The sequence below is a fragment of the Sylvia atricapilla genome, chromosome 3 (genome assembly GCF_009819655.1).
Source record: "Sylvia atricapilla isolate bSylAtr1 chromosome 3, bSylAtr1.pri, whole genome shotgun sequence".
Taxonomy (NCBI): domain Eukaryota; kingdom Metazoa; phylum Chordata; class Aves; order Passeriformes; family Sylviidae; genus Sylvia; species Sylvia atricapilla.
This window is the reverse complement of record NC_089142.1, coordinates 61,518,550-61,545,937: the sequence shown is the minus strand read 5'-3', so window position 1 is coordinate 61,545,937 and position 27,388 is coordinate 61,518,550. Positions and strand designations below refer to the sequence as shown.

Sequence of the window (27,388 nt, the reverse complement as noted above, 5' to 3'; positions counted from 1 at the left end):
TATTTGCAAAGCTGCATGTTTTAGCTACTGAGTGTTAGAACTAACAATTTGGTATCAGTGTCAGTGAATCAGGCCTCTGTTATTAAACTCATCATGCTGCTGAAGAGACTTTCAAAGTCAGACCATGGATAATTGCTGGGCAAAACTCCATCTTCTGCTCCGCATCACAGAAATATCTCTGTAAATCATCACTCTTCTCCTCTGCCATCATTAAAATTACTTTCCGGCCAAAACTGTCATTTAAAAAGATCAGTGTTGCTAATATGTCACCTGTGTACACTTTTAGCTCTTATGGTTGATGCCATTTTGTGGGGTTTGGAAACAATGTTTTCATTTAAAAAGTCCTTTCCTTTAAGTGTTAGATTGCTCTTATTTTTATTCCATGCACCGAGACAGCTCCACATAATTGTTGTCTCATGTGTTCCTTTAAAAGCCTTTCCTGGAATAACAATGAAATATTCATCCATCTGTGTAGGGCACAACAGGACAGTTCTAGTTGTATTTTTTGCCTATTTTGGCATCAGCTGTTTGTGACAAGCTGTCTGCAGGTAGTCAGCTGCAAGGCTGCCTGCTGCTCTGGGCAGGGGAGGGCAGCCAGCAGCCTCCACTGGCAGGTCCTGGCCTCCAGCTTTGTTGCACACAGCTACTTTGGGCCAAACACATCCAGCCTGGAGACAGCAGTGATGTAACAAAACTAATTTTTAAAAAATAGGAAGGCTTGGAAATAACTTTTGTGTGTGTGTGTGGGGAAGCAAATATAAAAGCAGCCAGAAACTTGCAGTAGCAGGAAGAAAGAAACTGTGGAAACAGAAGTGCTCCCAAGTGATGTATTTCCTTTAAGGGGTGAGATCAGCAACATCCTTTCCCTCAGAGCTCCTAGTCATCTGTGTCCTTCTTGGACAGGCGTCACACCTTAAAACAGAGAAGTCCATTCTTACCAAGAAGAATGCCAATGTGATGTGCCAAGGGCTTGGGGGAAGAATCTCGGGGGGGTGAATGGCACCATAGTGAGGTCCTGTGTCATGCATTCCATACCAGTAGTGAACAAAACCAGGAGGCCTTATTTCATGCTTCTTGGGGATTTATATGACTTCTTTGCACTTGGAATATTATTTTAGCAGTAATGAGCTAGCTGTGGTTAATTGTTACCCTGATTTATGTAGGTTCTGTAGCTGTGGCTGCAGGCTATGCCTTCAAGTAGGAAACGTGTTTTAAAGGGACTGGAGGTCTTGTCTGTTGTATAGCTTATCTCTGAGGAATGCCCAGCAGGGACATCTATATTTGACCTATGGTGAAACTTAGAGCTTCCATAAGAGGTGAAACTTAACTTGAAGCCTGAAATGCTGTGGGATGAGGATAGCAAGTGGTCAGTTTAGCCTTCTGCATGACATCATGTGTTCACAGGAAGGGTAAGAGACACAGGAAACTGTTTGCAGATGGAAATTCCCTTGCTTTTGAAGTAACTGGTCATTTTTGTCTTTCCATAAGTCAATAGGACTTATTTAGCGTTCTTTAAATACAAGACTGCTGGGATTGAATGCTGGTTGAGGATTTGACCTTACAGATACTTTGTTATGTCTTACCTGATTTTGAGGCAAACAGGATGCATCTTTCTAAAACACAGGGGAGAAAAAACAACAAAAAAAGAACAAAACTGGGAGGAGGATTTCAGTTTATGATCCTGATTTCTCATCAATTCATAAGCTTTCAAAAACCTCTAATGTGCCTGAGCTGATCTGTGTGCAGAACTAGGCTAGATAACAAACTCAGTGAGTTGTGAGGTTCATTTGTTGCCCATAAAGGGCTCTGAAATTCTTTGGCCATCTAAGGCTTAAGCTCCTCTGAGTTGTCCCTATGAATTTGGACCCATTAACACAAAACCACTTGCAAGGGAGATGGTGGCAGTTGTCACCACAGGTTTGTAAGCCCTTGAGACAATTCCAGCTCCAGAAGCAAAATCAGCCATATCCTTTGGCAGCTTCTGTTTTGATCTTTGATGGTGCTTTGTGTTTTCCCCAAGGGTGAAGGTGTTTTCAGATGGGACAACAGCATCTCCTTTCTCTGTCCCACTGTTATGTAAATGGGGCTATCCATGATGCTCCATGATGTTTCTTTTATTGGGTCAGTTTGCCATGTTTTATAGATCAAAAAATGGCTTGCTCATGAACAATAAAAAAAGAAGCAATAACAACTCCTTTATACTACATTGCGTATTCCAATTTGCCTCCTATTTTCACTCATTCCCCCAGCTGAAGTGAACTCTCTAGTGTATCACAGGTCACTGTCTGCTAGAAAGTTGAATTTCTTCTTCTTATAATTTTAGAATAATATTCATGGCTTATGCCCCTTTACTCAGAACTTGGAACAGTGTGTTTATAAATCCATGACCTTGGGAAACATTTCTGTGAGGATTAAACTTCCTTGCGATGCTGCTGCTCCCCGTGTTATTTTCAAGTCTCTATACACATAGCACATGGAATGACTATATAGGAACTTGCACTAGAGATAGCCAAATACCATGTACCACTAAAATGATGGAGCATCTCCTAATGTGGAGATAGTCCACCCACCCTGCTTCAAATGGCTCTCTTTCACCAGAAATGCTGTGGTTCCAATGTGCTGACACACACTCATGATATTTTAAGCAACGATTCCAGTTGCTGCAGTGCTTCTTATGGAGAAGCAGCATGAACTCTAGCTGGTTTGGATAGATGGTATAACACTGATTGTACTTACTAATAATTTCTGATTCTTTTTTCTGGTCAAATCTGGCAAGCATCAAACCACTGGGTTCTGAGTTCATGCCTTATTTTTACATCTGCTGGTTGTGTGGCAATTTTGACCAGCTGCCTTCAGACCCCTGTTCTGCACTCTGGATCATCACTGCCACCTATGGTGAAGAAGCAAGTGTTGTGTACAGAAGTAGTAATCCAAGTTTGAGAGGCAGCACTTTCCCAAATGCTTCTAACAAGGATGAAACCAAAATTGCAGGAGCCAATTATTTTGACAGTACAAGAAATCAGTCCAGACAAGGAAAGGTTGTTTTAAGAGGCACTGGCACATATTGTTCTAAGAAAACCAGCCTGTGTTCCAGGGGCTTCAAACACCCCAAACTGAGAGAGCTGGAAGTGAGGGGCAGGGCGGGAAACAAGATAGCATGACCAAAGAGCTGGTGGCTGATAATAAGGATTTAGTCTGCTGCTGTTTCATCATCATTCATTGTCTCTAACAGTGAGTCTTTTATGAAATGTGATGTTTAATTGGGGGGTGACTTGCAGGGGTATTTCTTTGGGCTTAAAAAGTAGACTGGATGGAATTTTACCAAAATAATCCTCACTTTCCCTATTTTTTCCCCTTAGTCTCACTATTTAAGCATTTTTTTATATTTTCACATGAAACGTTTATGAGACTTCTTCCTGAAGTATAATTGGAAAATATAAGTAGCTTAGGACACTAAGAATACCTAGCAACCTTCTCCCAGCAGACAGGAGTAAATCCTGAATAAAACTGCTGAGTTTGTCTCTAATCACTCTTGCTGGCAGGTGGGGCCCAGCAGTCTCAGGGTGAGTGGGAAGGCTCCAAGGCCAAGGTGAGTGTCCCCAGCCAGTACCCTATGGAGAGTCAGGGTGCTGGGGAAGACTGGGCAGCTGGATTTGTTCTCCTATACCCATCCAGAGCTCTGACTCTGGCCACAGCTTGACACCAGAAGGTATGTCCCATTCACTGCTGGAGATGCAAGAAGAAGGAAGTAGCTGTATCCATTTGAACAGATCTATCACCTTTACTGCAGATACTGGGAGACTGAGGCTGCTGCGGTTTGTATTTATACCTGCACACAAGCATCCTCCCCAAGTACCCTGTTGGGGCAGTGGTACCAGCACAAGTTCTTTCTGCAAAGATGACAAGAAGGAGTGATTTGTCTGCTTTCCTCCCAGAGGAGAGAATCTTAACCCAGACTTGTCAGCCATGAGGTATTGAGTTATATATTGAGGAAATATATGGCTTAAATAGTGGACTTGAGTGAAAAATTAGGTCCTTCTTAATATCCAGTTTTCAAAAAAAGCAAAAGACTAGGAGAAAATTAATTGGTCAGGGCCAAATATTTGCTCAGTCTTAGTTTTCTCTGCAGCACCTTTCCCATAATGTAACTACCAGAAATTGCTTAATTTACAGATTATTGTATGGGAAATCCCCTTTAAATGTATTTTTGAAATGCAACAGAATATTTCATTACAATGATAAAGGCCACCCTGTGTCTCTGTAGAGAGTCAGGCACAGTGGGAGACAATCTCAGAAACAATTTTTTTCACCCATGGCTTGACCATTGCTAGAAGGCATGCACAGTGTAGTTCCAATACAAATATGACAGCAGCTGGTATTTCCACAGGAGACAAAGTTGTGATCAATTCATCCTAGCTCCAGCTCCTGCTGACTCACAAGCCCCTTCTGTCTTTCTCACTGGGACTTGAGTCAGTCCAAAAAACAAGGGGTGTTTCATTATGGAGGCTTGCCTGGAAACCATGTGGAGAGATGAACTGAAAATATGGCGATCTCAGGCATAAAATTTGTGCTGCTGGGAGCTGTTTATTGACATTTAAATCATAGTTCAGCAAGACTTTGATATGGCTTTGCTCTCAGGGAAAATGGTTTGTTGATGGAAGAAGCCTATGGAGTTCATGACTGTGATTTTATCACAGAAACAGGCTATATATTTTAGCTGGGTTTTTTGTAGCTGCAGTTGTTTTAAGTCTCATTTTTCTTCTCTTTTCTGTTTCTGTTTTTATTGTTTAATATTATTAAAATAACTAACACGATACATTACTCTGGTTTAATTTCAAGTGAAATTTGGCAACTTCTGCTGGTGAGATAAGGTTTAATTGCTCTTGGCATTTTAAAAAGAAATGCAAACTACCAAGATATTAAACTGACAAATTATGACAGCTCACATAACACTTTTTACAATGGACTTTTTCCATGCATTTTTAATACCCAGAATAGTTGGCCTTAATACTACCATATTTACAATAAATCATTATTCTAATGGAGACATTTTGCTTTGTCAGGCAATACACAATCAGCAGTTTTCAATAAAGAATCTGAAAACTGTTTAACATTAATTCTGTGACACAAACTCATAAAAGCCAGACAATTTATAAATGGGGCCAATATGCTGCCCTTAAATTGGGATATTAAGGGATAATTAGAGCACAGTAAGGGCAGGTTGCCAAACGTAACTTTTAAATTCCCCAGTTTGTATCACTTAGCACAGTGATTGTAATATATTATATGCCTTCTGTAAGGCATAAACATGCATTTCCTACAAAACAGCTTAAGGCACCCGCAAGAGGTTGAAGTAGCTGTTTACTTTGGCATGAGTGGCTTCAAGAGGCATAAAGCACCACAGAATTTAGGAACAACGATGGCTTTGGGGTTAGAAAGGGAAATGGGAAGCCATGGTAGAGTCAGCTTTTCCCAGTTTTTCTACAAAACTTGGCAATGGGGTTTTTTATTTGTTTGTTCTCTCCCTTGGTACCTCATGAAGGCCATGTCTGCTCTGGGTGACAGGAGGTCCTTGAGGCAGCTCTGAGCATGTTGATATGGTGTGGTGCCTTTTGCCCAGCAGACACTGATCTGAGCCCCTGAACAGCACAGTCACAGCAGCACTGGGGCCTGGGCCCTGACTGGTGAGCCAGCCGGGGTTAGATGGGATGCAGGCTCTTATGCCTGCACAGCATCCCGCTCAGGACACAACTGTTCTGGTTTGAGCTGGAGGATCTTTCAGCACTGTGCTGTTAATTGATGCAAACAGGCCTCAGAGCTTACCCCTGCCCACGGTGTTAGAGGTGCCATCCACCCTGATGAATTACCCGGCTAATTTAAAAGCTGGGGAAGGTTACACAGTGCCATGTGAGGGCATCTCGGCAGTTCCCGAGGTTAGATAGTCTAGGTAGTGGAGAAAAAAATGCTTTTTTTTGCCTATATGCAGGAAGTTTTAGGGCAAAAGTAAACATGATGAAATCTTGAGCAAGATTTTGAGGTCCCTGAAGATGAACTTTGGCAACATCAAAGGGTGACAAGCAGTGCATTATTTTATTTTGTTGTCCTCAAAATAATGTGATATCTATCAATGTTTCTTGTTTTAGCTGTGGGTGTTGTCACCCCAAGACAATTCTTTAACTCAAATACTAGAGAAGATGAAGTAACTCTACACAAAGGTCTTCATTTTCACACAAGTTTCTGTCACGTTTGCAAACCCTCGAGTTCTCTTAGTGTTCTGTATGTTCTCTTATACTGTATCTCAGGAAGCCTGACTGCAAAGAGCAGAAAGGTGTAAAACTGGCAAAGTAGACATACTGCTCAGCACCACTAGAGTCTCATTTTGAGCTGGAGGAGAAAGAGTAGAGCCAGTGTTATTTCACAAGATATTATCTTCTCCCACGAGGAATAAGAAAGATGATTAGCGGGTCCCCTTCCTCTCTCAGGTGGTAGCCTGCCCAGTGCTTTACTCTGCACTGCAGGTGAAGAATCCAGTGATATGCCACTTAAGCCAAGGGGGCAGTTTCTGCAGCTATAACTGAAGAACAATTTCCTGAGGGTAGTGTTTTTCCACTGCACTAGCAATGCTGTGTGCATCAGTGAAGTCTTGAAGTCTGCTTCTCCTTACAGTCCCATTGCCTGTTGTGACAGAGAAATGCTGTTAGCTGCTTTGTGGAATGGCTTGCAGATTCGGGGAAGAGATTATCCTAAACTCCCTCATTGCTGCTTGCAACAGCTAGACTTCTTTGGGGTGTTTTTTAAGCAAAATTTCAATTTCTGAGGGCAAATTCAGCTTTTTTCCTCTTGTAGAGCAGATGGCTCCCAAATGTTGGAGTTTGTGTACATCTTTCAGATGCAGATAGGTTGTGCATCCATTTCAAAGAAGCACCCTCAGGATGAGCAAGGTGAGGGCAGGGGTCAAAATCCTTCCCAGATCAGCGTTCAACTACACTTTTGAGTCATTGTTGCCTCTCACTGTGATCTCCTTTTCCTCTGCTCTACCTTTAAGCTTTGCACCCAGGGCAATAAGTGCAATCTCATGCAGATGATCAGCTGCTAACAGAGAAGAGGGTTTGCACCATGACAGCTGATTTGTGCTTGCCTGAAAAGCACCACAAATAAATGTCTCAGCACATGGTGGATGGAGTTATGTGACCTCAGGCTTTCCTTTTCTCTGCTTCTGGCATGCCACACTAGTCTTTTACACCTGTGCCTTTTACAGCTTCTCAGGAAAGCACCTAAGTATCCACAGGATGCAAAAGTGGTGCTTCCCATAGCAAAACATCTATTTCCTGCTACTGTGTTGGATTGGTATCCATAGCTCCTGTGGTCCCCTTCACTTTCACATTCTCATGCTGGTCTGCATGTTCTGTGTGAACCTGCATGACTGGGGTTTATTTTATTTTATTTTATTTTATTATTTTTATTTTTTAAAACATTTTTTTCCTTCTGCCCATTTTCACAGTCATAGTGTATTATGGGCAGAATGAAAGAGGGAGAAAAGTATTTTGACAATATTAGTAGCTTGGCAACCATAAAGCTTTCCCGTGGCTTTGCAGAGGATTTTGGAGTGCTTATGTTCTGTACTTCCCTTTATCTCACCATGCACTGCACACCAGACCTCCAGTTCTGCAACTGATGCCATGGAAGTAGGTTGCTGTGCTCAAATCCAGGGTTTGTCAGTCTTCTGAGTCAGTTCAGTGTATGCACTGCTGATTTATATTGCTTCCAACAGGGATCACCCATTTCCTGTCTAATACTATTTGGAAAGGGGAGTGGGGGAGATATTAACAGTAGCTTGGTTTCTAGGAACAGAAACAAAATTGTGAGAAAATGCTTACCTGTATTAAACTGGGCTTCTCAGCTAAGGGAAAAAGCAAACAAAATTTTCACATGATTTACCTGCTTGCCAACTCCCTGGTCACATTGCCTGGACCCAAATGTGAGAAATTAGAGATTCTTTACACAGGTATGAAAGGATTTTCTATAGCTGGGAAGTGGCCTCTAACCTGTTTCAGCTTTTGCTCTGTCAAAGGTAACTAGTTCAAGATATTTACCATCCTTAAGCATATCAACATTTCCACTTTGCTCCCGATATTTTCCTCCTATTTCATTATACTAAATCAAATTCCATTTTGTGTTCATTTATAGAACAAGCTGTGTTCTCATGATATTTATGGATGGCTGCATCATGTGCTTTATGCAGGTCAAGAGACATTGCAAACACAAAGGAACAAAGATGATTCCCAACACACTCTACAGCATGTGGCGGGCTGACTTGCATGGGTGACGTTCAGCTGCTGCATGGACCCTGCAGAGAGTTTGCAGTGCTTAGAGACTGTCAGAGATGGAATGCTGGGCTGGGTGCATCTTTCCTGCGTGTATAGGAGGGACGCAAGTATGGTAGGGAGGCAGGGAGGTCCCAGCCTGCTGCAATATGTGTTAGTCTGTAGTAGTGGTGGGTAGGGACAATGCTGCAAAAGAGCTGCAAACAGTTGGCCACATGAAGACACGGAGCTGACATTTGTTTTGTAGCCCAGAGATGGAGCTGGCACAGCTTACTGGCCTTCTGTTTGTGGTCTGGGAAGGTAGTGATTTGCCTGGGCTCAGGGACATTCTGAGGTTAACCAGGTCATGTTCACATTGTAACCCCTTGGTCTCCCTTATGAGAGAACTGCATGCTCTTGGAGAAACTATTATTAATCTGCCTTGCAACAATTTTTAAAGAGAGTAAATGAGGTAGACTCATAAGCTTTAGCTAGCGAGTTTGACACCAGTCCCAGACAAAAATGTGAAACAGATGATACAGGGACTTAGCCAGAAAGAATTAAGAGATTGAATACAAATAATTCCAATTAACATGGGTTGGAGGAAAAACAGGTTTGGGGAAATATTTCATACATCTATAATGCTTGGCTTGGTTCTGATTTGTAGAACCTAAAATGATACAAAACCTATATGCTATGTATCAGATGGGTTCTTCTGTGCCCAAACGCCGTGCTTCAAAAGACAAGTGTATTTTGGGAATTGTTGTCACTCAGGTGTGATTCAGGAGGTATCCAGCAAGAACTGGTCCTTTGCTGCAGCTGTATGGTGCTACTGGCACTGACTAGCAAGAAAATACAAAATTATATTTAGGCAAGAAACAAATGCATTCAGTATGGACAAAGGAAAGGCCATATAATCAGGCACAAGACTAATTTGATCATAGTTACATATTGGGAGGCTCTGTGTTGAGAGGCAGTGATTTTCAAAAAATACTTGCATAATAGCATTATGCTGGAAGAACATGTGCAACTGATGAGCTCTGTCTCAGAGAGCTGAGACACTCCTTATGTGTATTTACAACATTGGAAGGTGCTGTCTTGCTCTAGTTGGAGCACTGGAGTGACTGCTTCTGGGATGCTAAGTGATCTTTGGGGTCCCATGTCTTCCTTGAAACAGAAAACTCTGAGGAGGGTTCAGGAAGCCTTGCAACAATGCAATCTCAGCTACTGTAAAAGAAAATTCTGTAATTATGAATCTCCTTTGCACCTAACCCTAAAATCCCTTTGCAGCTTTTTTGGGGAAGATGAATCAGGGAAACCTTATAAATATGATTGCTTAGCAAAAGATTCTGAAAATATGAAACCTATAATCGAAATAGAAATGAAAGCTTACTTTGAGTTGTAGGATACTGAGTCTTAGTTACTGTATAACCTGAAAACAATGGTCTAGCTAGCTGAAGGAGAATCCCTTCTGATTGAGCAGAACCCTTTCTGCTGGCTAAGGGATCCAAAGGTCAATGTAGTAAAACCAAAGTCTAAAGAGTAGTTTTTAGAGTTTAAAATACAACACAGTATGGTAATATAGTAGTTCTTACAGGCTGTATGTAGATTCTATAGGATTTTGTGTCTTGTGTTTGTTGGTCACTGAAAATTAGAATATTCATCACAAAAGGAGATATAATGTATTGTAACAAGGATCTTGCTCTCTTACTTCTTCCTCCTCTCCTTCCTGCTACTCTTAGCTCTCTTAACTCTCTTACCTCTTAACTCTTACTCTTACCTCTGCTCTTAACTCTTACCCTTCCTCTTCCCCCTACTCTTGCTCTCTCTCGCTGTGCTCTGACCCCTGCCCCCTTGCTCTTTCGCTCCCTTCTCTTAGCTTTCACCCTCCTGTTCTTTCTCCCTCTCTCTTTGGGACTTCTCTTCAGCAGAGGCTGGTGGCTGAAGGCAAGGCCCTTTTACCCACAACCCTTGCAATAAAACTACATGTTGTAGAATATACACGTTGGCAGAATTCCTTGTCCCAGCCATCCACGGATTTGCCTACACAGCTTTCTAACTATAATAATCCTACATATTGTTTCTTACTGGAAAACACTGATTTGGACCTCTTCATTCCCATTTATGAATAAATATCACCAAGATCTCTCTGTAGAGGTATACTGTTGGCAACATGTCTACATTAACATCTCTGTGTGTATCTATATTACATTAAAATATTTGCCGTTGGTGATGCTGAATCTATTTCAAATTTGAAAAAAGAAGTAGCACAAGGGAAAAACTATACTGCACAACTTACATCAGACAAACTGCTCAGAAGGCTAGAAATGAGGGGTCCCAGGTGTCAGAAAGCCTCCAGCAGGTTGCTTCCTAAACAACACTAAGAATGTCTCCTTCCAGTTTTAATAAAGGCTTTGTTTCCACTGGGTGTTGCGGCTTCTGCCTTAATTGCCACCTGTTGGACACAACAGAACGGCATCGCTGGCACACACAAGCCTTGGCTCTCCTGCCTTCTCAGCACCAGAAAAGCTTGTTGAAATGATGCTCCTTATACTGCTTTGCAATGCACAGGTAGTTAAATGAAAGATGTTTAATTCTTTCTCATCACCCCAAGAGTTAGCACCAGCCTGAGATCCTGGACAAAGCATCAAGTCATGTTCATTTCAGGTGCCAAGTACTAGTCAGAGGGGCAGGTGGGGGTAAGCCAGAACCAATTAAGTCATTAATATCCACTCACACCAGTGGAGGGGAAGATTCTGGCATTATTCCAGCAGCTCTGAAATCAGGCACCATCCTCATTTCTCAGTGATGCTCTTGGCCTGGCAGTGTAGCTGGAACTTTCACACAGCTACAGAGAAGACCATGGTGAGACACTGCCTGGGTGTTACAACTGGCAGGAAGGTTTCATTGGCTAAATCTTTTACCTTACTGGTGCTGCTCTTCAAACTGCAAAGCAACACTTTCTAGCCTTACTACTATTGCTTTGTGCAGGTGCTGTGGCTTTCTCCCATTCTTCCAGAGAGAGATAGTTTTGGTGTTTTTTTTGTTTTGTTTTGTTTTGGTTTTTTTTGTTTGTTTTGTTTTTTGTTTTTTTGTTTTTTTTTTTTTTGTTTTTTGTTTTGGTTTGGTTTTTTTTTTTGTTGTTGTTGTTGTTTTTTTTAATCAAGTTATTTAAATCATGCCCTTCAGTTTTTGATGTCATTATTTGTGTGACAGCTAAGAACCTTACACCACAAGGCACCCCTGCCAGAAGTTCTGAGACCTTCTGGGACAAAAGAGCTGGAAGCAGCAGAGTGGGTTGTGGTGAGGGTGAATGCTGTCATTGGAGCACGCAGACACTGTCTGCAAACTCCACAGTGCCTAAAATAACAAGCAGTTCATTAGGCCTTAAATAGACTATGTATATGATAATACAGCCTGGTGCTGAGGGCCCTCATCTGTCCTCTGCACTTACTTAAAATGCAGAAGTTGGTTGGGTTCTGGTGTTGTTGGGTTTTTTTTTTTGGGGGGGGGGGGGGTGTTGGTGTTTTTTTTGTTGTTGTTGTTAATTTGGACTTGTTGGATTTTTTTGGTTTTTTGGGTGTTGTTTTTTTGTGTGTGTTTGTTTTGGGGGTGGTGGTTTTGGTGGGTTTTTTGGTGGGTTTTTTTTGGGGGGGGGGTTTATTTGTTTGGGTTTTGTTTTTTGTTTGTTATTGTTGGTTTGGGTTTGGGGGGTTTTTTTGCAAGGATAACTAGAAACAAGAACCCAGCCCTATGCCACTATGCTAACAGCACTTTATTTTCCATGCAAAAACACGACCAGTATTTCCCCCTAATCCCAGCTGGCAGGATAAAAGTCCTCAAATACTGGTACTATACAAGCAAAAAGATCAGGTTATTTCTGTCACTGGAAAGTCAGAGAAGGAGGAATTAATCCCTTCAAGCAGAAAACAATATTGAGTCAAGGACCACTCCCTAAACTGTTCCGTGTCCTGCCCAAACTATTGCATGGAAGGACAGAAAGGTTCTTTCCATCTAAATGCTGGCGTTGTGTGGGATTTAGGCTGGAAAAGGATCCCCTGTGACCCAGATGACAGCCTCACTACCCAGCACTGTGATATCTAAGCTCATCTCTTGGGAATGGGGACCCTAGGAGAGAGGATAAGCTTTTTCCCCAAACATGTCTTCTTTGGACAGCCCCATGTTGCTTGAAAAGCACAGTCACCTGAACAGTCACATTCTTCAGGATTCTCTGTGACTCTTCAAAAGGGACTGGGCACAACTTCTCCACCAGTGTGAGTGCTAGCAGGGCATTGCTGTGATGCCAACAGCTGTGGTGGTACTCCTAGGGGGATGTTTAGTTACCAAGGAGGAAAGCTCCAGTGTACAGGCCATTCTGGTGCCTCTGTGGCTGGGCAGCAATGAAGGAGGGGGTTGAGGACCGTGGAACTGAGAGTTTGTAGATTCAAGCGAATTTTGGTTAAAGGAAATGATTTCTCACAAACCTATTTCTATATTATGCCTGTTCCAGATCTCTTTGCTGGGTACTGTGGGGTACTCAAATATTGCAATGACGAGGCGCCTGAGGTTTGCTTTATGCCACAGCTGGTCACCTCCAGCTGAGCACACTGTTCCAGCTATTCTGTGTTTTTAGCATAAATGCGCTCTTGCTGTACCTTCTTCTCTCCTGGGATGCAGAAGAGACCATGATGGAAATAGCCACCACACACACACATGTGCATTCTTCATAGCAAAGGGAATGGGAGCCAAGGAGTCAGCTCTGGGTGCAGGCTTTCCTTGTAACCTTTTGCTCACATTCATAAACAATGGCCTATTGTGGTGTTATTTCCTGCAGATTACTCTAATAAACCACTGAGCAGTGAAGGATGAGCATGTGTTCAGGTTTCTTACATCAAATTCTAATGTGATAAAACATGCCAGCTTTCTAAGGGTCAATAAAAATGCACAAGAAAGAATAAGATGGAGCACATGGAGCTTTGTTGTAACTCTCAAAACTTGGAAGCTTCCTGGAAGAAATGGATTTTACACCTAAGGACACACAACGTTTGCTTTCTTTTCTGTTATGTTCTAGATTGTCAATGATATTGACAAATCTCTGTAAGTGCATATCCTGATGTAGGTAGTAGAGCTTTCATAAAGGCTTAATTGCAATTATAATGTGGGTAGGGTTTTTCATGTGTGTGAAAAATACACAGCCCAGGTCCTTGCATGGTATTTGAGCCAGTACAGATGCTGATCAAGTGCCTTGCCAGGGAAAACCAGGAGTCCCAGAGCTCCTGTGCGGCTGCTTCACTGCACATGTGCTTGAGCATTAGAGGTCTTTACTGCACCAGCAAATTTGTAGTATATTAGGTGTAAAACTTATTGTCAGTGAAATACATCGTAGTGACCCGAGTGAAACAACACCAAAGAGAAGCAGAAGGATGACTCTTTTTGGCAGTTCAGCACCAGGCTGTTGGCAGCAGACTCGTGATATATGCATGGAAATGTTCTGTCTGTGGAGAAGGTCACCCTCCCTCCCACATATTCTGGGTTGTCTTTTGTCCTTTAGACTGACTCAGCCTTTAGCAAGCAATGACCTGAGAGCTACGTAATGTCATGTTATTTGGAACAGTTTGCAGTCTGACAAATTACTTTCAGTGTAAAAATTAACACACAAGCCTAGGAAAACTTCAGAAAATAAATGGATTTTTCTTACTAAAATGTTGTGGTCCCTTAGTTAACCACTCTTGTTAGACAACTTATACAAACAAAAAATGCCTTGCATGAATTGTGCATCCTGTTGTTTCATATTATTTAATTTGATGAGCCAAATTATTTATAAAACCACCTAATATTTATCATATCGTAAGGAAATGACAGATTTGAAACTAGCACCATACTAGTTTAGTAACAGTACTAGTTTTGTTAAAGTGTTTCATCTAGTAGTTTAATGATGAAGTACCTTAAAAAGCAGATTTCTTTTTTTCTATTAGATTGGTAAATAGACATCTTTAATACGTTTTCCTTTCTTCCAGTCTTCCTCTTCCAATCCATAGATTTGAACTGCAGGAAATCTCGTTGCTGGAGCTCCTATTCAGACTTCTAACAATCTCGTAGGATTAATAGGATGGTTTAACACAAATGTCTGTGCACTGAGAAGGTTTTCAGTGATGCTGGCCACACAGGCAATTTTGTGGTTTTTTACCTGGGACAGCATGCAACTGTCTTGCATCTGTTTTGCATATCTATATATAGATCTATGCATAACTGTAAATACACTCACTTTACAAATTATTTTACTTAAACACAACTTGCCTTGTGAGGCCAGGAGTCAGTACCGAGTGCTGAGCAAGGGTTAAGTCTCTGTACCTTTAAATAAATTGACTTTTATTAGCTTGAGCTGCAAGGATCCAACCCCTGAAAATATAATGTTATTTTAACCACACTTTCTCTTAAATTGAATGGAAGCCTGCCTGGATCCAGATGTCCCATGCTGAGACATTGAGCTTCTGTGAAATTCAGCTGCACAAAATGAAGGTGGCCCTATTTTATCCCTTAACCAAAAGGTGATCTCTCTTAAGGGCTACTCTAGAAAGGAAGAGGTTTTTTTCTCTGTATATATTATTAAAAAACCTAAAAAGTGTTCTGTGCTTTCCTCAAATGTTAATCTGCATACTGCACTCTGATTTATGTTCAGCATGTCAGGATAATGGGGATGGAAAGCACAGGACAGACTTCTTGGTTGCATAAATACATTGTAAAATATTCTGTAAGTTCTCAGTCTGTCTCCAGCAATGGACCATTAAATAAGAGGAATAAACATAGAAAGGACCATTGACCTGATCTCTGCATAATTTACTTTATGACTGCCAGCTACATTCACAGATTTACAGGCACTGGTTTTTATCACCATGTGTGAGTCAAGGTTATGGCTCATAATTACTGTGCAGTTCATGGGAAAACTGTAAAGACATCTTGTGCTGTATTTTACTAGTTTGAGTGAGTGGGATCTGTGCTTGAGAATACTTTGGAGTTCTCCTCATCCTGCTCCATCACCTGTGTAGGTGAGACTTTATATAGACTTCTGCTTACTGATTTTGGGGGAAACAACTATTTACTGTGGCACACAGCTAACATACAAGGAGATGTCTCCGGTATTCTGGAAAGGGTAACTGTTTAAAAAGAGAAATGGAGTAGGTGGGGGTGTCTTATGTAGGATATCTTCTTTTTTATCACCATCTAGCAGAGTTCCCCAAGTGACTTTACAGAAAATAATGCCAGGCCAGATTTTGTGGGTCATACCCCACAACCAAAGGCATTTGTCTTCCATCCAGAGAGCCCAGCACAAGCTATTTGCAGTGCACATGAAGGCACTGCTGCCTGGCATGGGGCTGTGCCTTGCACCCACATGAGGCTTTCAAGGGAGTTTGGCATTGCCTCCTGGCTCCCAGAGCTACCAGGGGCCATGGAAGGGGCCACCAGGGCTCCCTAAGTAGATCGTGTCTCCAGAAATGTGTATTTTCTTCCTTTCACAGGGGGTCTTCTTGGGTTAATGTTTTCTACTGTCAAAGACTTGCAAAATTCACTGTGAAATTAAGTCTTTTTTCTCCCTGTAAGTGACATACCAGTAAAGGTCTTATTGCTGGCTCTCCCACATCAGCTTTTCTGTTTCTATACTGGAATGTAATTCAGTGAGCCACAGAACCATGAAAACATCTGATGTACTATTTCTTTTAAATGGATTTTCCTCACAGAGAAGCTATCTTCCTGGCCATTTCTTCTGTCAGCCCAATTTAATTGGATTGTAGTTAACAACAATAATATTACATTTACATTAGTTTTAAAAGTCCCTGCATTTTTGCCCCTATAGCCCATCTGGCTCTAATGTTGCTGAATTTTAATTTAATGATTTTTTTTTTCATTTGAACTGACTGAATGTGCTGCATCTGCTGTATTAAAAAAGCATATTGAAAAAATGTGCAATACTGATGCTTAGTCTTGGTAAAAGCATTTTCCCAAGAACCACTCCTGCCTTATTTAATATAATTGTTTTAGTTTCCATATGCATGGGTTTGCAACTGAATGAACCTGAAATAAATCAAGACAAAAAAGGACCCCCAGGACTAGCATGGTTAGAGCATGCTGGTTCCCCTGGCCACCAGCAAGTCAATGAATGACACACGAGGATTTAAATAGCAAAATGAGACTCACGGATTGACACTTGATTTATGCAATCACCATGTAAAGACCAAAAGCCACATGTACAGGAGGAGCTGAAGGCCAAGCTCACCAGACTTTCTGCCTCACTACAAGCAGCCCTCACCAGGGAGATGCTAGCAGGTTACCAGATCAGAATTCTGCTACAGCACACTGGCAGGGGTGCAAAACCCAACCCTTTTCAGCACAGCCACGCACACCTGGTCATATGGAAGTTAAAAAGGGATGACATGTTTCCCAACATCAAGGATGACTTTAGAAACAAGTGGTGTGTAAAACCTATTGCAAAGACAGCTACCTCCAGTTAGGATAATGAAAGCAGCTGGTTCTGAAGGTTCAAAACAAACCCCCAGATGAGTGCTTGGGAGGGGAGAGAGGTGCATGGTGTGCATGTTAGCATGAAATTAGATCTGATGGTATCTTTGAACCAGTCACACCTTCCTGACATTGCCACTCAAAGCACAGGGCCCAGCCACCAAGGCCAACACCCACAGAACATATTCCCACTCCGGAGGAGTTATGAATCCCTGGCAGAGCAGGCTGTGAGCTTTGCCAGCTCCGCTTGCTTGCCTCTGGCTGCTGTTTTTGAACCCTGTGGATCCTCTTTGTGAAGAGCCTCGTGAGCCCTCTCCCTGAACCTTCTCTTTTCCAGGTTGAACAACTCCAGCTGTCAGACTGTATTCACAGGGAGAGGGGTTCCATTCCTCTAATCATCTACATGGCCCTTCTCCAGACTTGTTCAAAAGGTCCATGTTGTTTGTGAGTCACAGTAGTCCAGTTTGGGTCTCACCAGATCAGGCAAAGGGGATTTTCCATGATAGAAAATTGTCCAGGGCCAGGACAACTGCTTTGTAGCATCTGAAAGAAGCAGACAAAAGATAGGAGAAAGTCTGCCAACGAGGAGTGCAGCTGAGCAGGATGCCCTCACACCTTTTGTAGCATGCTCCTTTCTCCCATCACCCCAAATGAAACGTGGAAATGGTACCTTGGGGAAAACAACACTTCCCTAGGACCAGCAAGAGGTGCTCACATGCTATAATAATAGATGCTGTGTAAGGACTGCAGATGGAAAGTGGATATTGGCTCAGTATTTGCAAAATGAGAATAATAACCCCATGTCTTCCAGAAGACTCTTCAGCCAGTGTGGTGCAGGAAAGAACATCCACCAGCAGCTCTTTATTCTGTTACTCTGCAGCCACTGATGGATTAAGTGTACGGTGTCTTGCTGTGAAGAATAAGTGGAACAGACACGGGGAGATGTCTGACATATATTTTGAGGTGTATTTAATATTGTAGTGTTTCCGGATTCCACTAGCATGCTAGGGGTTTTGGCTTTAAACCAATATTTGCATCAGTACCATGTGTCTCTGGAACAGCAGTGCTTACTTTAGAGCTGGCTATGAAAATAGTTTCCATTATAACCCCTTGTTTTCGCATGCTTCTTTTATTTTATTTTGAAAATTCTCTTTTGAGTCAAAAATTTCCATCTGTATCTTTGCCAAAAGGTGAAGTTTTTCCCCCTTCTTTTTCTTCAGCTTGGAGGGAGAATCTTTCAGATGTTTTTGAGTCATGGGAGAGTGGAAAAAATGCATTTTCCCAGTAGGATAAAAAAAGTCCACATTTTCACAGTAGTAGAAACATACGGTGAAAGGAAACTGAAGGCTGAAACTTGCATTTTGGTCCAGATATTTCTGCAATAAACCAGCTTCATAGGGAAGGACTTTGATTTGCCAAAGGCAGAGATATTCTGATTTTTGGCAGTTAATCAGGCATGGGTCCAGGTTTGAAACTTTGCTGGCATTCAGGATATTGTTCAAGGTACTGCCTTTACAGCTGACCATTCAAAGAGAAAAGAGTCAGTCCCCAGTGGCCTTCTGTCCTTCAGAGCTAATTATAGTCCAGCAATACATATGAATTCATTCTAAAATCTAATTGAATGGAGAGGAACTAGAAGAACACTGGTGCCAAACATTTTCAAAACGTTTTCTCGATTCTCACTCAAGTCAGCAAGAGCAAATGGATGTTGTTGAAGTCATGGGTTGGCTGATGCACTTCAGAAGGGCCAAAGTGCATGACAAGGTATGCACACACCACCGGCTTGAGCAGATGAGAAATTTCATTCAGTATGCCTGCCAAGTTTTTTGTTGGGTGTCTTTTCCCCTTCACATAGGCTAGGAAGCATCAGTGCAAAACTCTGCTATGTGTAGTTACACTGAATCAGTTAATGAGCAGAAAAGAAAAATGGAAAGGGGAAGGGAAATGGAAAGAGGTAGGCATCTAACCATCATGCTGATGAGTGATCCTGCACCCCAGTGCTGCTTTCTATTCCTGTTTTCTCCTGTTGAGGGCTGTAGTGGATACACTACTGGTAAGTCCCCTCCATGTGTTCCAGAAAATACACAAGATCTGAACAATTTGGGGGCTGATGATACTGCTGTGACCCCCAGTTTCATTTTTTCTGGCTCTTTTGAGACTTTTAGCTCAGCAGCCTGCACATTTCATTAAACCTTTTGCTTTCTACTATTCAAAATCTGCTCCAAGTGTACATGCATTTGGCAAAGGCATCCAAAATGATGTGTTTATTTTGCTTCAGTGCCAAAAAGCAGTGATTCATTAAGGAGCTTGGAAACATAGAGGAAAAGCCACAGCCAGCAACCACCACACGTGCCCTGATGAGCAGAAAGCTGTGTTTTTCTACGGGAAATGGTTAGTGCAGATGGATCAGTATCACGGCTGCCTTCTCTGGACAGGCTGGGGAGCACAGAAGTTCTCCTAGATAGCTGGGCTTTGCTGCAGCAGCCAGAAGGCAGCCAGAGGCTGCTGTTGTGCCCAGACAGGAAAGAGAAAAAATGCCCCAGGGGAATTGGTCCAGCTGGCAGGAGTCTTTCCTTGAAATGACGGATTAGGGACCTCCAGTGGCACTGCTGTGGTGAACACAATGCAAGGTGCAACAGGCCTTGAGAGAAGAGGTGGAAGAGGAAAGGTGGTGGTCTGCAAGAATCTGTAAGAATAGGCCTCCAGCTGCCTTTAACAGCACTACTTCATTTTCTCTGCTGGGGACATGCCAGCTTGTATCAGTAAAGGGGCCTAATCATTCTGTTTATTGTAGCTACTGATACAAACTTCAGCAGCAGCTAAAGCCTTTGAAAACCTGGCAGAAACCCGACTATTGAGGAACTCTACACTCCAACGTGTCATTTTTACGCCACTGTTTTCTCCTTCCCCAGTGGCTTGAACTAGGACAGGCAGAATGCTATTTATAGTTTCTAATGTAGTCCTTTTTTTGTCTTTCATCATAAATCTGGAACCCTGGACAAAATTGAAATCTGGTGACAAACACACTGTTGATTGGAAAATGTCTGATGGTTATTTTCTGCCTGGAAAGGAAATTCTGTCCTGTGCTTTCACTGTGCTGCCACACAACAGGAGGTGCTGGGATCCAGGAGTCAATATGAGGCACAAAGGAAATGGTCATGTATGAAGTACATTAAGAGCAAGAGTTCTTGCAATGAACAGTCATAAACACGTAGAAGAGTTTTTGAAAATTCAGGGTTTAAAATTTATCCAGGACTGTGGTATTTACATAATTAAGCATTAGGGTGTGACCTCACAGACTTTGGATAAAATGCCATGTCACCTACTGGGGGGTTCTTCGCCTGTTTTTCAGGAATATCTGATTTAGGCTTAGGGATATAATGTGATCCAATATGCCAGCTCCCTGTGGTGCTTCAAACAAAAACAGAAGGAGCTTTTGTCAGCATCAAATGAACACTACTTAGACCTTCTTAAAAGAAGGCAAGAGTCTAATCCTGAAGAGCATACGTATCTTATAACATATTACCTTTAAATAAATTCAAATTAAAAAACTCCAACACTTGGGTCAGATGGGTCTGATTAATCTCTCGTTTTTTAACTTTCATAATATTAGACAAGTAGTTCTCCAAAATCTGCACTACACCACTTCTACTACTTATATCAGAAGTCTTTAGGCAGCTGAAAATTTTGAAAACAATAGATGTGAAAGAAATAGTACTCCAAATAATTAGTGAAATACTCTGAGTCTGTGAGAAAATGAAGGTTCCTGCATAGGCCAGGCCTGATGAAGCGAAGCAAGGGAACTGACCCCAGATCATCACAAGCAAAGTAAACAAACATTAGCTACAAGTGTGGGATGGAGGGAAAGGTCTAAAATTTCAGAGGGATTTAAAGTTTTAGAATTTGCCTTTAAGGAACATTAGGGAAAGAAAACACCTTTAAAAGATATTATGGAACAGAACTGGCTGGGAATGAAGCACATAGAAATGAAATGTAGGAAGAAAGCACAGTGGAGGTGTAGGGCAGTTTCTGAAGCTGAGGAATATGCACAGGAGAGGAGTAGATCTCTTCATGACTCACGAAATACTTGTGTTGGGACCATTTTCTTTCTATTTTCAACCACACACAGTATGGAAATTACTTTAAAAGTCCAGTGTGTGCAGTATCACAGAAACTCCAATCTGTTATTAAAATGACAATGGAGATTTTTCAACATACTTGCAAATGTTCAAGTCTGTAGAAGTCATTCCCAGAACAACTTGCTAAGAGTTACTTAATATAGGAAAGAGCAATGTTAAATTAAAGGGTATAACAAAGGAAAGCAACAAATCAGATGATAAAACCACACAAATAGATCCATAAGCATTCATTAGTAACCATTTAAAACCATATTGATGTGTTTTTATGCAGCTTTCCTCCAGGCACAAGTAAAACCTCTGAGTCAGAGAGCACGAAGAGAGGCCCACAGCTGAGGGCACCTAGCACACAGCCTGGATAATAAATTATAGAACTCCTGTTGCCGTGAATTGTTTACCCGCTTTCCAGTGTTCAAAACTGGCTTGCAAACCGTTATGGTGAATAATTTAGAGTAGCAAACAGGTTTGCAAGTGCAGAATCTATTTGGAGATAATTTGTGAGCAGAAAGAAAACCTGTCTGTGCCAAATCACCAGGAATGGGTTTGCTCAGCTGTGCTGTTTTTCCTGCTTGTAATCGCAAAGATCTAGTAAGGATAAATAAGAATAGATATTGAAACAGGAATCAAGATCACCTGAATACTAAACAAGTGTGAGCCTTGGATAAAATGGCCATGAAACTTTTAATCCTGAAATTCTCACTTTAATCTTCCCCTCCCTGTTTTTGCTTTGCTTGGAATTGTGGATTTCCAGAAACCCCAGAAGACTAAAATACTGCAAAATGCTTGGAAGTCCATTTGTGTGTCTTGTCCTCTTAGTTGTTTAGATGCAAAGTGGAATATACAGCCTAAACTATCATAAGATCATCTACACCCTAAAAAACAAGTATACCAAATAAAAGTATTTTATCTACATAATTGTAATCTCAAATCTCTGCTCGAATCATTTGTTATATCCTTAAACTTTCAACTGTTCTACATGCCAACTATCAACATGGCAAGAAACTTAATGCACAGATGAGAACACCTCTATCATACTGCATAATAAAAGTCTACAGACTACCAAATATTAAATGTGTGTATTTTGTGTGGATGCTCACATGTGAATGTCAACAGGATGTTAGAATCCCTTCTGTGTGGAGGCAATTACGTATATATAGCTCTCCATATGAGAAATGTAATATCTCTTTCAACAGCCCAGTTTCCCTTACTATTCATGGAAAAGAAAGTTGCCACCATCAGTTGACTTAGGAAGAAAAGGACAGAAACAAACATAACAACTAAACAAAAAAAAAATTGGTAACTACTTCAATTACATGAAGGATGTTGTAACTAAGTTTCATTTATTTAGCTCACGAATTGACTTTGAGGACTTTATTACTTCACGTGAATCATTGCAGACAGATGGTATACACTTTTGCATTGTAAACTGGGCTTTTACGCAGGAGGGGAACACAGTTTCCTTTGATAAAATTAATGACATTCATCAGAGGCAGACAGGAACACTTTTATGTTCCTGTTTACAAGTGACTCCAAAGAGGTAACTCGAGTTTCTCAAAACAAACCCTTCAAAAATAATTTTTCAAGGTGAGAAAAATGAACGTGCCAAATTGCATGCAAAAAAGGTCCTGAGAAAATAATGACAGAAGTTGTCTATACAAGACACCCTTCTGGAAGCCTTTCCTTGGGTTGACAAAGGGACCATTAGGCCATCTGCCTTGCTCTTGGCTCCCACTGCACAATTCAGCCTGGTCCTCTGCATAAGCCCCACTCAGTTGTCTTCAACACTGTGCTTTGTATGGAACCTGGATTTGGGAGTGTCAGACGAAGAGTCATTCCTTCAGTGCTTGAACATCCAGGAGTGTTGCAATGCTGTTGTTTCCTTGCAAGGGCACTGATAAGTTAAAACGCAACATGTCTGTCTTTCCCAAGTGCAGTGGCTTTTTACACACCTTTTGTTGGAGATTGCTTTCTGCAATTTCCATCTTATCTTGTGGATCTCTTTCCAGCTCTCTCACATCACACAGCATCTTTTTGAGGGACAGACAGCACTGGATATGGGACAGCACTTTTTGTCTGATAAAAAGCACAACAATGTAATGGAATTTCTACCTAACCTTTTGTACTTGCACAGCTGTATGTACATATCAGTCCCTTTTCTACCAGCACAAGCTCACTAAGAGCTCATGTTGAATTTCTCCAAGCTCCCGTATGGAGTGACTTTCAAAGAGGCATTCCTTGGCCATGTAGGTTCTGTTTCCAACCTGCAAGTCTGACTTTTTTTCTCTTTTTGATCCTATTAAAGCTTACTTGTTTGAAAGACCAGAGTTTATTAAATAATCCAGATAACTCTGTGACTGCCTTGTTCTCATTATCACTCTGTTAATATTTACTCTGCCTAAAATTGCTGCCAGTGGTGATTTATTTAGTCTTTTTTAAGCTGTTTGAAATAATACTTCTCTAGATTCCTGATGAAAACTCTGAAGAGCCTCCCCGCAGCTCACCAACAGAAACATCGTCGTTAAATGCTAGTGCTGCTTGGACAATTGATCTGCTTTTCATTCAGTTCTTCATCTGCTTGTGCTTTATTAATTTTGTGCTGTAGTCACTTCTTTTCTCTTACTAAATCAAGTACCTAGCAGAAGTTTATTACACTCAAGCCTCTGGCAATTTAATGCATAATCATATAAAACGGAGAAATAAAAGAGTTATTTACTAGGACCTATTTTCTGTTAAAAAACATGAAGACCAGCATTAGTTGTAGTTTCCACGTATTAGCTGACAATCACTGTTCTGCCTACCACACAGGGCAGCAGCTACTTCCTGTGCTCCTTTTGTGTCCTTGGTATGGGCCCCTCACTAACACACTTCTCCATCTCTTGAAACATCACCGCAGTGCCAACACATGCGAAGATCAGCTGGCCAGACATCACTTCAACCCCTCAAGGATTTTCCTCTAGGATTTCCAGACCATTGGGAAATGGTAATTTCATCATGTCGTGCTAATAGATGTTCTTTAGGTGAGCCTGAAGTGTCCTCCTGTGATATATGATGCATCTCCCTGCTTATTTCTAGATACTGCATAGCAATAGCTATTAGATGCTCAAGTTTCGGGGGGATTTTATTTTTTACTTTTTTTTTTTTTTTCTCTCTCTTTATTTTTTCACCAGTGGTAACAGTTACGTCTTTGCTCTAGCATTAAGCTTGTATCACTGTTTGGATGATACTCATGCTTTAAGGAATACAAATTAATCATTGGTTCGTTTTGCCCTAGTGCTGTATACACAATGTCTGTTTTCCCCCATCTCCCTCATAAGTTTGGATAATTCTGTCCCTTCTTGTCACCTGTTACGGCAGAGCGCTGTCTCGATACCGCTGTCTTTGACTATCTTCCTTCTTCCAAAACTAGTAGTAGTCTTATCTTCGATTATGTACCCGTGTGTGTGGCGAGGGCTCGGCACTTTTCCACACCTCAGCCACAGCCAAACGAGCCTGGTCAGGATCCCATGCCCTGCCCGGGCTCTCCATTTCCACTCGTGAAAACTGCTCCCAACAGCAAACCACCTCAAGCGGGGCTATCAGATCGCTGCCGGAGGCTGCCTCAAGTTTCCCCTGTACCTTCTGAGGGGATGAGAAGGGGTGGGAATAACTCCGTGTCCGGACTATCACTTTGGAGCAGGGCTGGGGCTGGCAGGGACGGGGACGCCAGCAGCGCGGGAAGCCCCGCCAGCTGCGCACCGTCCGCCCCAAACTCCGTGTGCCTAAAGGGGGGCTTCTTTCTTTGATTTTTTTTTTGTAATATATTAAACACCTCCGCGGTCCCGGGCGGGGCCTGAGCGGGGCGGGGCGGGGCCGAGGGGCCGGGGCCGCGGCGGTGTCCGGGCGGCTCGGCGGGATGACAGGCAGCAGCCGGCGGCCCGCAGCCGGAGCAGCCGCCCCCCGCCAGCCGGGGGGCCCGGCCGGCACCGCCATGTCCCCTCGGGAGCAGCCGCGGCGGAGGCTGCGCGCCCCGCGGGCGGCGTGAGCGCCTCCCGGCCAAGCCATGGGCCAGACCTCGGTCTCCACGCTGCCCGAGCCGGCCGGCGGTGAGTACCGGGGCGGCGCGGCCGGGCCGGGCGGGGGAGCCGCGCTGCCGGGGCCGGCGGAGCGCTGCCGAGCGGGAGGGGCGGCCGCTCCCCGCTGGACTGCCCCGCTCGGCGGGCCCCGGGGCAGACGGGCTCCGCCGTGCCTGCCACCTCCTCCGCGGCTCGGGGCTCCTTCTCTCCCCGTTATTAAAGAAAGAAGTACGAAGGCTTCCCCTTCGTAGGGAAAGGGAAGGAGCTCTGGCACCTCGCCCAGGAGCGCGGCTAAGTAACCCGCCCAGCTGGTCGCTTTTAGCTCCAGGACATTTTATGTGTAAGCAGACTGTTGAAAATAAATAAATAGCGTGTGAGTGGAACTGTTTCGGATTTTCCTCCTCCCCAAAATACAGCAGTCCTGGCTGTTTGCAACTTTTTGAGGATAGTACGAGCTTCTTGGGAATGTTGTTTAGAGACGTGTTAGGATAACCCGGTGTGTTTTAGTTACTGAAAAACAGAGTGGCTCTCTTCCCACAATAATAGGATGTAGAATCTAAATTAACTTCAGCGAGGTTTGAAGTTTCCTGCGAAATTCCTGCGTGCCTGTTTTCCCTCAACGCCTGTTTCCTTTACGTCCGCTAAAACAACAACAACAAAAAACCCCAACCCAAAATCCTGTTGTGGACTTTAATGCTGAAGGCTGAACTTTATCCTTAATTTGCTTATTGCTGTTAATATGGGAATGTTTTGTCAAATAGGAGACAGTGCAACAAACTTTCTCTTTTCCTCCTATACTTTTCCTTCATGGCCATTTCAGAGAAGAGTTTTAGTGTTAACACACAGTTTTCAGACAAACTCTGTTATATTCCTAGTCACACCATCCCAGTCAAAACCTTGGCGGATTTTCTCACCTGTCAAACATTGCATGAAAGAGAAATTGGACCATTTCCAATAAATGTTACCATCCTGTTGAAGGTTTCACTCGGCAGCCAGCGTGTTAGGATTGTTTCAAGGTAGTCATCGGGAAGCAGATGTAAGGAAACAGATGGACTGGTTAAATTTTTTTGTTAAACTTCCTGTGCAAAAAAAAGCGACCAAACTCTTAAGTGCAAAAGTCTATTATTGAGAGCATTTTGCCTTGGGGGGGTCCTGTATCTTGACTAAGGATAACTGTGGTGCCTACCATCGCTTGGCTGGATAATAATGGACAATAGTTGGGCTGAATTTCTAGCTTTCCCTCAAAGAAAAAAAGTCACCGTTGAATTCTTTCCTGATTGAACCCAAAATTTTCAATCAGGAGCAATAAGAGACAGGTATCTGAAGATGTAGGTTATGCTGATGCTCCCTCAATATTTCCAAGTAAATTTTAGTTATCTTCATTTTAGGAGCCCTGCAGTTTGTGATGGGACAGTGCCTCTGGGAGGTTTCAGGGAAGAGTAATTCCACTAGATTTTCATCACTGTTGAAATTGTTGGGAGGGTATTCTCAACAAGAAATGGTAGGGGCAAGTGGGTTTCTGGGTGGCATGGTTTCTTGGGGGTACACACATTTGTTTTCTCTAGTCTGTTTTACTGACATAGTCTGGATGCTTAATCCATTCTGAAGTTTGGGAGGCCCTGTCCATCTGTGATCAGGGCAGGAGAATGCCTTCCACTGGTTCCTGTTCCATAGGTTGCCCTTTAGGCAAGCAGGCCTAAAATCTTCACTGATTTTGGCGTGCCAGGCAGCTCCAAGCCATTTAAGTCTTTGACAGCTGCTAGAGATTAGAGTTGAAGGAGATATCTGTCTTGCACACGCAGGGGCTACAAATCTGTTTTAGTGCTACGGAATCAATAGTGCATTCAGATCCCCAGTGAGCCACACAAAAGCAGCTGTGAGGAGTTGCTTGCCTGTTCGCTCCCTTTTCCCCCAGCCATGCCAGCCTGGAGGGCTCAGAGCCTGCCCTGTGAGCCCTGCTGTGCCCCTGCAGGGCTCAGAGGGGCTGTTGGCTCTGTGCAGGGGAGGGCACCACGAGTAAATCACCGTGGGGCTTTCGGGTAGACTGGTGAAGTGAACATGGTTTGATGTAGCAAGCCAAAGTAGAAGATTTTTCCTGAAAGTCACAGACTGACTTAGATAAATTATATACATAATGCAGTACTCAGAATGGACCTCAGCCAGTCTCCTGAAGGGTTGGGTTTGTAAGATTTCCTTTAAATTAAACTCTTTTACTCTCGGAAATGTAAATATATATTGAAGTACTTAAAGAGGTCGAGGTCCTAATGTCACTTTCCCATTGGGTTAAGGGCAGGACTGAGGCCTAATCATAAAATTCAGAAGTCGTTCTTAACTGGGCAGATGTGGACTCATACGAGATGGATTAGCATGCCTATAAAGAGAG

The 27,388-nt window shown here is 42.6% G+C and overlaps 1 protein-coding gene across 4 annotated transcripts in view; it reads left to right on the top strand.

Moving 5' to 3' along the window:
- PHACTR2 (phosphatase and actin regulator 2) overlaps window positions 1-27,388 on the top strand; it is a 128,470-nt gene that overhangs the window by 30,100 nt on the left and 70,982 nt on the right. The window contains exon 1 of one of the 4 annotated variants that reach the window (XM_066315556.1): window positions 24,844-25,035. The exons of the other annotated variants lie outside the window; for them this stretch is intronic. Within the exon in view, the coding sequence (XP_066171653.1) occupies window positions 24,993-25,035 (43 nt within the window). The 5' untranslated portion in view covers window positions 24,844-24,992. Of the gene's footprint in view, window positions 1-24,843; window positions 25,036-27,388 lie in introns of those variants that run through there. 4 annotated transcript variants of the gene reach the window in all.